General features: G+C 35.2%; 1 protein-coding gene across 3 annotated transcripts in view; it reads left to right on the forward strand.

Moving 5' to 3' along the window:
* Window positions 1-10,894, forward strand: part of LOC124880417 (voltage-dependent calcium channel subunit alpha-2/delta-4-like) — a 70,889-nt gene that overhangs the window by 17,674 nt on the left and 42,321 nt on the right. For all 3 annotated transcript variants that reach the window (XM_047385522.1, XM_047385535.1, XM_047385531.1), the window contains 13 exons: window positions 131-208; window positions 981-1,061; window positions 1,149-1,223; window positions 2,502-2,588; window positions 2,975-3,046; window positions 4,296-4,357; window positions 4,623-4,690; window positions 4,958-5,003; window positions 7,726-7,823; window positions 7,921-8,011; window positions 8,264-8,356; window positions 8,927-9,048; window positions 9,149-9,217. In XM_047385522.1, the coding sequence (XP_047241478.1) occupies window positions 131-208; window positions 981-1,061; window positions 1,149-1,223; window positions 2,502-2,588; window positions 2,975-3,046; window positions 4,296-4,357; window positions 4,623-4,690; window positions 4,958-5,003; window positions 7,726-7,823; window positions 7,921-8,011; window positions 8,264-8,356; window positions 8,927-9,048; window positions 9,149-9,217 (1,042 nt within the window). The remainder of the gene's footprint in view (window positions 1-130; window positions 209-980; window positions 1,062-1,148; window positions 1,224-2,501; window positions 2,589-2,974; window positions 3,047-4,295; window positions 4,358-4,622; window positions 4,691-4,957; window positions 5,004-7,725; window positions 7,824-7,920; window positions 8,012-8,263; window positions 8,357-8,926; window positions 9,049-9,148; window positions 9,218-10,894) is intronic.

Here is a 10,894-nt window from a genome sequence, read left to right on the forward strand (position 1 = left end):
AGGTGCTATTAGAATAAACTTGTTTTTAGGTTCTTGATGCTGTCTGGGTTACTCAGCTTTGTATGGTCCTCTGATTCATGCATAACATTTCATAGTCTGTAATGAGAAATGATGTTCTGTTGTCTTTTAGCTTTTCAACACCAAAGCTCAGAGTCTGTTGCTGATGACTTCAGTGGCCATGCCAGTGTTCAGCAAAAAGAAGGAAACGGTCAGTTCCAACCTTTTATCTCATAATGCACATCCCATCACATTCTATGCAAACCATATTATTATTATATATATTTGTTAACCTATATAATATTTAATCCATATTTCTGTGCAAATTATTGTGGAACAAATTTCTAAACAGTTAACCAGCTGATCTGAGCAGAAGAATTCAGAGTTGACAAATTGTTGTTTTTATACATTATGTTGCCAAAAGTATTTGTCTGAATTCTTTTACATGTACATTAACACTGATGACATCCTATTCTTAATCTCTAAGATCCAGTTTGTTAATGGACCCATTGTTGCCAGCAACAGCACTTTTAACAATTGTGTAAATATCTTCCTTAAGGTTTAGGAGTGTGTTCATAATTAGATGAGAAAACCAGAACTGCAACCTTCCTTCTAATTTATCCCAAAGGTAGTTGAGGTCAGGGCTCTGTGCAGGCCAGTCAAGTTTCTCCACAACAGACTTCATACACCTGCAGCCATGGAAGTGGTTGGAACGCCAGTTCCAATGTTGTTGGAAGTGCAAATTCTTGCTTGAACAAATGAAAACAGCTATGTGAATTTAAACCACTGTCCAACCAGCACAGAAACAATTCCACAACAAAAAAGCTACTTAGATCTAGTTTTCATAGAGGGAACTAGCCATAAATAAACAGAAGACATTTATACAGTGGCATGAACAGAAAAACATCATCATTGAACAATCATTGAATATTTAATAGGGGTTGTGTGTAACTGTTCAGCCTTTATGATGCCACTGTCTTCAGCTGTCACATGGAATCCTGCTTGGTGTGGTTGGCACTGATATTCCACTCATGGAGGTGATGAAGCTAGCACCCAGATACATGGTGAGATTGGATCGTTATTCTTCCTGCTTTAAAATTAGACCACACCTTTGTGAATAAAGCTGAAAATGGTGTTGTGTTTTCTTTTAGTTGGGAGCACATGGCTATGCCTTCCTGCTCAACAACAATGGCTACATCCTGGCTCATCCTGACCTCCGACCTCTGGTGAGTTCACCTTCTGAACACATCTTCCCCTGCATACAATATGGAGGATAGAGTTGTCCTGTAGAGCACCAGCTCTCATTTAGTCTATCTATACGGTGCAACAACTGTCCTTTAGGGTAGATCAAAGCAAAAATAAAACAGCAATGCTAAGTTTCTGTATGAAATCAATAAATGATTATGAATTAAAGAATTATGTTAACCTATGTTTAAACTTAGTGCACAGAAATAAAAGGATCTAAGAAAATATGGCAAAAGAATCCCAACACTCACTGAATGCTAAGCAACCTTGCAGACCTTAAGTCAACCAATCCTCTCCAGCTCATGTAGTAGACAAACAGCAGAACGGGTGAGACATCATGTTTCATTGTTTTGCTAAAAGCTGAACATTTCCATCTGCACTTCCTTTTTCACTTTAAATGTTTAGCTTATTTTACTTTATGCTGATAAAGTCATTTCAAGAAACTCCATCTATTGATTCTTGACACTCATAACTTGTTAAGGGGCATTTAACCAAATGTTACTTGGGTGTATGTACATTATATATCAATGTAAGCTTAGCTTATATGCATTGTGGTGGTTTAGTATACAGAACTTGCTGTGACAGTGTCATCTTCTAGAGAGAAACGTTGTTTGTTTATTCTCTGACGCTAACAGTAAACAGAAAAAAGAAGCAAACAGTATAAAATAACAAAACTAAAGCTAGTTTTACAATTATAAATATAAGCAAATCAAAGCTAAAGTAATATATTATGGCACATTCTGGGATTCAGACTTTTACCAGTCTTGTTGTTTGTGTACAGTTCAGTCCATGTTTCACAGCAGATGGTAAGAACTAAATTTAATTTAATTGATTCATTTTGATGGAGAGTTTAGAAATGCAAGGATTTAATTAAAAAATATCACAGAAGAAGAAAATGAAGAGGAGGAGTCTAAACTTAAAGTAGCACATATTAATATAGCCCAGTTATATATGTGTATACATATACATATATAAAGGTAGTGCAAAAATTAGTGTGATTTGTGTTTGGTCTATAATTTTGTGTAACAATGGTTCCTTACAATAATTCTTCACAAAATCAGATGGTGGACAAATGGTGCCAGAAATGTGGGTTGCAACCATATCCTCTCTAGGACCAAATATTAACAGTTTGTTTTATTATTGCCTTCTGTTTGGGTGTGATTTATTGGATTGGGTGATTAAAGTCTGCCCACCTCTTTGATATTTTTAGCAGACACCTTTGCTTAGACACACAGTAACACTGCCCCTCTGTTCTACAGTACAAAGACGACAAGAAACTGAAGCCAAAGCCAAACTACAACAGTGTGGATCTATCAGAGGTGGAGTGGGAGGACACAGATGAGATGGTAAACACACACAGAGAATTAGGAATTAAAGAGTTTAAAAATTAAATCTGACTGTATTAAATGGAAAGACTTAAATTAGATTGTTTATAACTGGACCTGATTTAGTTATGTGAAGACTAGATTGTTTCCACTGTTCTTAGAGATTCACAGAGTGTGATAGAAAAAGCTATTTGAACAACACAGATTAGCACCTTTTGGTACCTGTCTGACATGGAATTACTGCATGTATTTATGATGTAAGTACAGAGAAGCTGTTTTTGAAAATCACTTACTGAATGACAGACAGATCTTTGTTTAGAAATTGCTCATGTATACACATATGCTAAATGAGGAGTTCTTGTATTGTTTGGTTTTGTTTAGCCTAATCTGTACTTGCATGCTTACAGCTGAGGACACCCATGGTGAAAGGTGAGACAGGCAGTATTATCCTGAACATCAGAGCCTCTGTGGATAAACGGGTGAGAAACTCCTCAGTTTACTTTTTTATCTGTACAACAAAAGCTTCATATTTCACCTGCTTAGAGACAACTGTAGTTTAAAACTATCTGCCAATGACCTTTATTGCAGTTAGTGGTTACTACTCACCCAAAATTACAGATTTTACTAGTAACGTTGTCATTCTAGATTATGCCTCAGCCCATGTTTTAAAAACTAAAGCTAAAAACCAGACACCTCAGAGGCAGGGAGTAGTGACTACATAGGTAACATCCTGACTCTGCACAGGTACATTTTAATACATTTGCACATTAACAAACAGACTGTTTACTTAAGTAATTGAATTCAAAAAGTGAAACACACATATTAATGCATTACACAGAGAGAGAATGATTTCAAGTGTTTACTTCTGTTCATTTTAATGATATTGATATACACTGAATGAAAACTCCAAATTTGGTTTCTCATAAAATTTTAATTTTACATCAGACCAATAAGAAATTATTTTTAATACAGAAATGTGTGAGTTCTACTGTACAATATACGGAGCTGTGCAAAGGTTTAGGCAGCTGTGAAAAAATCTCTAAACAAAGAATGCTTTCAGAAATATAAATGATTGATTATTTTTATCTATTTACTAAATGCTAAGTGAGTGAACCCAAACATACAGCCAAAGTCATTAAGAACTTTCTTCAGCGTAAAGAAGAACAAGACTTACTGGAAGTGATGGTATGGCCCACAGAGCCCTGATCTCAACATCATGGAGTTTGTCTGGGATTACGTGAAGAGACAGAAGGATGTGAGGAAGCCTGCATCCACAGAAGATCTGTGGTTAGTTCTCCAAGATGTTTGGAACAACCTACCAGCCGAGTTCCTTCTAAAACTGTGTGTGAGTCTACCTGGAAGAACTGATGCTGTTTTGAAGGCAAAGGGTGGTCACACCAAATATTGCTTTGCTTTAGATTTCTCTTTTGTTCATTCACTGTATTTTGTTGATTGATGAAAATAAATGATTAACACTTCCATTTTTGAAAGCATTCTTTTTTTACAGGATAATTTTACAGCTTCCTAAAACTTTTGCACAGCATTGTATGTACACAATTCTCAGTGAGGGTTCCTTCTGCTTGAATATCTGCATCAATGCAACATGGCATGGAGGTGATCAGCCTGTGGCAGTTTGCCTTTATTGCAGCCTTATCCTTGACTAAGGCTAATTTAATGAAAATTTTAGTTTTGAACATTGCATGATTAGAATATTTCTTTATCCAACAGAAAAGACCAATGTACCTCATCAACAACTATTTCTACACAAACATTGCTGAAACACCTTTCAGGTATAACACTATTTGTTTTTTCATTTTGTCATATTGCATGGAGTACTCATTACGGTGGCTTCTGAGAAGTTCTGCATTTGAATTCAATGCTTCTGTTTTCTGCTGTTTGTTTAAACAATGTACATACAGAGTCTATAAATGGGGGAAACCTTGCCAAAATGAATGTCCTTTTTGTCACTTGTATTCTTCAGTAACAGCAGTGTGATCTGACTAATGGTCATTTAGTCTTCCAAAGTATAACTTTGTCCCTGTCTGTCGTCTTCAGCTTTGGCATGGTGCTAACAAAGGGTCATGGGAGTCTAATGTTTACAGGAAATGTATCGGTGGAAGAAGGTACAATTCTAGGTTGTGTTCTACATACCAACCTTGTGTTTAGTGTAGTATTCTGCAGAAATATTATGTCTTGTCATTATAAAAAAATCTATCAAAATGTCCAACTCAGTTTGTAGGGTTACAAGATGAATCATCTAGTGATGCAGATTAAATAAAACCTCTACAGATAGCACGGAGGAATCTGAACACCAGAATCTGCTCTTAAACTGATATCACCTTCTGTAATTTATTTTGTAGTGACTCATGTTGTTTTTCCTTCCAATACAGGTCTGCATGATCTGACCTCTCCTGATCTCAGCATTGCCTCTGAGTGGTATGTCCAAAACCCAAAAACTGGTGCGGTGCTAATGGTGTAGGGGTTAAGCGCGCGACCATATGCAGAGGCTGCAGTCCTCGAAGCAGCTGTCCCGGGTTAGAGTCCTGGACCCGGGGACATTTGCCGAATGTCTACCCCTCTTTCCTGTCTGCTTGCTGTCAAAAAAAAAAACATAAATAAAGGCCACTAGTGCTGAAAAAATATCTTAAAACCTAAAAACTTCAGTCTGAAATGTGAACTGACATGCAGAGTAAATCTGGAGAATGTTTAATTCATTTTAATGGCAGTTAACAATACTTTTAGAAACAAATAAATATCTCAATAAGGTGATATAGTGAATAGTTTAACAAAAGAATTATTGGGCCTTTAAATATTACAAAATTAATAAAAAGAAAAGATTTATCCAATAACTGATCAAAGTATTAGACATAAATTGATATTTTAATTTCAACATTTAGCTGTTATAATTTATCTCTGTGCCATTATTTTCTTTAATTTTTGACAGATGTGAATTTATTAATATATTATTTTTCCCAGCCTTTTTTATATTTATTCCCTCTCATATGTACAAACAAAAATATTTACTTAAAGAATATGTATTAATTAGATTCATTTTTCTTGTCCTATTAATAATTAAACAGATGTATTTTTTCTCCTAATATATCCCCGCTTTTTCCCAAAAGATTTCCCTGAGCCAGTTTATTCCCATGTTTCTTTTTTATATTCCTTTGTAAAAACATGACTGTTGACAGACTGTTTTCCCAATCTAACCAGAGGAACATTTATGACTCATATTTCATGAACTTCAACAATAAATTAGCGTCTTTAAACATTCTAACGATAATTCTTTAAAATATTCAACTATACATTTTTTCAAAACAGAAGCCTGGTAAATATGACCAATACTAATCCCCTTATTAATAATTGTTTTAAACTAAGCTGTCATTCAAGGATGATTTCTGTCAAGATCAGTTCCTATTAATGTCACTCAATTTCATCCATATCTGGTGTGGAATTTAAAAAGATAGCCCCTAAACACTGGAAATTTAAGTATACCTCACCATAACCATAATCCTTTTTAAATAAATCTATTTGATATCCCAGGCTGATTCCTATCCATATTACCATTAAAAAGGGTTATTCACATCTAAAGGGGAATATCAGAATTAAAGCTAAACTAATATGGCAATATCTCCTAATCTTTTATTGAATTAATAACACCTTTAAAAGAATATTTTAGTTTGGTAGAAAGAAGCTACATCCTCTCTAGATGTCACTCTGTTCATATCTAATGTGGAAATTCTAAATTGCACCTCTTTTATGTCTTGAAGACATGTCTGTGTTCTATCTAACTGGTTGGGCTCATCAGGATTTATAGATGAATAAAGCTGAGTATCATCATTAATAAAATAGATTCTATTAAAAATAAAATCATTGGCATCCACCTGAACATGATTATGTCATCCTCAGTAAGTCAGACTGCATTGGAATTGACTGTGGAACCTGATCTGTGTTTGGACTGTTTTGATCCAGTTGAGCTTTCTGAGTTATCAAACATATTAGCTTAATCTGGTGTGTTAGACCCAATCACAACCAAATTATTTAAGGAAATGTTCCCCTTGATTACCAACCCCATTCTAGATTAGGGCAAAACGACAGGGTTCAGCTGTAATGATTTATAATTTACAGGAACAAACTGGAATCTGTCAGACAAATAAGATTTAAACCAGTCTAGTGCTGTTCCCCTGATTCCTACAACTGGATCAAATGCAGCACCGAGATCTAACAGAACAAGTACTGACTCAAGTCTATTATCTGAGACCATAAGAATATCATTTGTGACTTTTAATAGTGCTATTTCAGTGCTATGATGAGTCCTGAAACTTGACTGAAGCTCTCCAAACAGATCATTGCTGTCTAAATGCTTACACCCTTGATTAGCAACTATTTCCTCAAGAATTTTATAATTAATAGATATAGAGATGTAATTAGTAAATCATCTTGATCAAGATAAGGTTTCTTAAGCAAATGCTACAGCTACCTTAAAAGCCTGTGGTACAGATCCATTTACTTAGATAGATTAATCAAATCTAGAATGGGGCTGGTAATCAAGGGGAACATTTCCTTAAATAATTTGGTTGTGATTGGGTCTAACACACCAGATTAAGCTAATATGTTTGATAACTCAGAAAGCTCAACTGGAACAAAACAGTCCAAACACAGATCAGGTTCCACAGTCAATTCCAATGCAGTCTGACTTACTGAGGATGACATAATCATGTTCGGGTGGATGCCAATGATTTTATTTTTAATAGAATCTATTTTATTAATAAAGAATCCCATAAAGTCATTACAGCTGAGCGCTAAGGGACTGGATGGCTCAACAGAGCTATGTCTCTGTGTAAGTTTAGCAACTGTACTAAAAACAAATCTAATAGACCTATGGACTGAAATTCTCTGACACAGCTTGACTTCCTCCGCTGCACCACAGGGCCGCAGTAACATAAGATTGAGTTACACGGCCAGAGACCTGGTGTGGGATTTGAGCATATTTTGCACTTACATGTAAAGTGATGAATCCCAAAATAAGTGTAAAAATGACCATGAATCCCCTTTTCCACTCCTCAAGCAATGGGAGTAATAGGTACAAATCAGGCTTCCAGCAAGATCTAGGTTCCTTCATTTTCTTCATTCAAATGGCAGAATCTTTTTTCCACAGGACTTACTGTGAGACAGACATCGACCCTGATCACCGAAAATACACCCAGCATCAAGCAGTCATCCGATACCTGCAGGGGAAGGAGCCTGACCTAGAGTGTAGGTCTAACCCACTCTTAAAAACAATTTTGGTAGATGTTTTAAGTTTGCAGGGTGCATGTGTCTGTATCTGATTCCACCTGTGTGTTGTGTGTAGGTGATGAATTATTGCTCCAGCAGACATTGTTTGATGCTGTGGTAACAGCCCCACTGGAGGCTTACTGGAACGCTCTGATGCTTAATGACAGGTAAGACCGCTGAAACAAGTTACATTTACATGTGATTCCTGGCATAAAGGGACATGCAATGTGCATTTTGCAAGCTCAATGTTTGAGAATAATGCGGTGATGTGTTTGAATTTCTATAATGGAAAAAAAATGATTTCTTTGATAGCAAGCAAAGAAAACTTACCTTAGAGGCAAAACAACAAACTACAGCTTTTTATTGCAGAAATAATTCTTTATCTGTACGTGTGATGTCTGTCTGGCATGTCTATGCAGGCTGGAGTCAGGGGTTGAGACAGCATTTCTTGGGACTCGTTCGGGTCTGATGAGGATAATGAGATATGCAGGAACGGAGACTAGAGTGGCAAAGTAAGGATGAGAACACTTACCTAAATTATAGTCTGTTTCTCTTTAGAGTTGTGATTGTCTCAGGACCTACAACTGACTAATCTGGGAAGAAAGTGAATCTATGTACATAACAGGAGGACCTGGAGATAATGCATCAAACAGGTGCATCTGAATAATTTATAGAATGTTATTGAAAAGTTAATTTATTTGAGGAACCCAGTGAAACACATATGGAATCATTACACACAGACTGATGTTTTTAAGCCTTTCTTTCTTTGATTCATGATGATTTTCCACAAAACCCAACATATAACTGTTACATTAGAATACCACCTCAGACATAAAAACAATTAGATGGAAATATGGGCTTAATGAAAAGTATTTTTAATACCTGCTTAAAGGTTGTCATTTTAACCCTCATAGGAAGGCATATTACAATTTATTGAGATGTACCTGTGTAAGGACAAAGGGGAAGTTAGATTTCTGTACTGTGGATATCTAACAGCTCATTACCACTCACTTTTATTCGATTTTTTTTAAAACAAAACATTAAAATAAAATTATATCTAAAGATACATTTGTTGCTTACAGGAAGTTCCTGACTCCATCGGACAAAGACAACCTGTTTACCATTGATCATTTTCCTCTTTGGTACCGCCTGGCAGTGGAAAACACTCCTGGGAGATTTTACTACTACGCTGTTAACGACAAAGGTCTGTGCTCATATTTACCTTAATTAAAAGGTTTTCATATTTCACAATGAATCAGCCAGTAAATATGTCAGTTTATTGAAAGTAAATGTTTTTCTAACAGGAGTGAAGTATGTAATAGCAACAACAGCTGTTACAGTATCATCAGGAGAAAGAACGGCAATGGCTGGAGGTGAGTTTCACTATTGTAGCCATGGTTCACTTTATGGAGAACAGCTTTGATATGATGTGAAACACATTTGCAGTATCAGATCTCCTGAGTGTTCTTGCTGTGAGCCTATCATGATGTTTGCCTGTTGTGTGGCACATGCATTGATCACTAAACGTTGTACAGATTGATCAGGCTAAAGACAAACAGAACATTTAGATAATGTGTCCATGTGTAGCCTGCAGCTGCAACTTATCGACTGGTGGGATTAAAATGATTTTGTTGATGGTGGATTATAATATAAACCCCCTCTGGAGAAGATAAAAAAAGGATAATTTCAGTCCCTGACAGATCACTCAGGACAGAGGATCACAGAAGTGTCAACTTGCCATTTTGTGGGATACATAAAGAAAAATCCTTTCCAATTTAACATGCATTCTGTACAATTCTACTGAAAAACAACTGCATGAATATATATATATAAATATGTAGCAGAACTGACTAGTCTGGACGGAGGACTAATCCTGCCATAATTAAGAAAAAATACAGAAATAAAAGATATACTGGGCCAAAACGTAGCTAGAAACATAAATTAGTGTGCCATTTAAACTGCAAAATAATAAAAAGAATACATATATTCAATAATTGATTAATTTATATATTTATTAATATATAATATCAGTGCTTAAGAAATAAAGAGGACAGTAAAATTATTTCAAAATTAATATATATTTTGAGGAAAAAACATGTTTTAAATGTATTTTAGTGGTACTAAATATGAAAGAAATAAAAGTGTAGGAAAAATAAAACAGGCCAGCACATTTTGGCCTAGTAATTATTCTATTGAGCCATTTATTTTTATTTTTTTGTATTTATTCTTAATTATGGCAGGATTAGTCCTCCATACGTGCATGCTCCTAAACCATATTTCGTTTTTGTTTGATTTCAACATTCAGTCATCTGGAGGTCACGCCTAATATTAATTACAGTGAGTCTGGTGAATCTAAAATAAGCTTTGTGTAAATATTGTAGTAGGATGTTTTTTTTAAGTTAAAATAAATTAAGTCATGTTTATATTCTCCATCTCCAACACTGCAGCCTGTTTTGACTTTTCTGTACTTTTTCTGAGCTTATTTTGATGGAGGGGGTAAGGGGATGGCCTAGCTTTGACCAGTACTAAATCTGACTGAACATCCGTAGAGTGACAGATCTGTAGAAGCTTTGAAAGTTAAAGTGGGCAAATATTACTATGTCATGTGTGGCATGCTGATAAACTCTTAACAAAAAATGGAGTTTAAATCAAAAGGTGCTTTAGTATTATAAAGTATTACTTCAAGGGTGTCTACACGTATATAACCAGGTTATTGCAGCTTTTGTAGTTTTCATATTGTTCCCTCCAATTAATGTGTTTGCGTTTCAGTTGAATTGTAGATATGTCACATTGGATGAAAAAACTTTTCAAATCTTTTTTCATGGTGTAATGTTTTTGTCAGAAAACCATTACTTTTTAACTGGAGTGTGTGTAAGAGTCACTGTATGCAAGAGGTTATTTTAAAGGGACTTATGAGCAAAAAAGGCTGTTTAGTCTGCTAAATAACCTTCATATGTTTTTGTTTTTTTCACAAAAAATCTTTTTTTCAAGGAGTTTATCAGTTTAGCATTTCCTTTGCCTGTATACACTTCACTTAAATCTCTGGAAAT

This window comes from Girardinichthys multiradiatus, chromosome 2 (assembly GCF_021462225.1).
Source record: "Girardinichthys multiradiatus isolate DD_20200921_A chromosome 2, DD_fGirMul_XY1, whole genome shotgun sequence".
NCBI lineage: Eukaryota > Metazoa > Chordata > Actinopteri > Cyprinodontiformes > Goodeidae > Girardinichthys > Girardinichthys multiradiatus.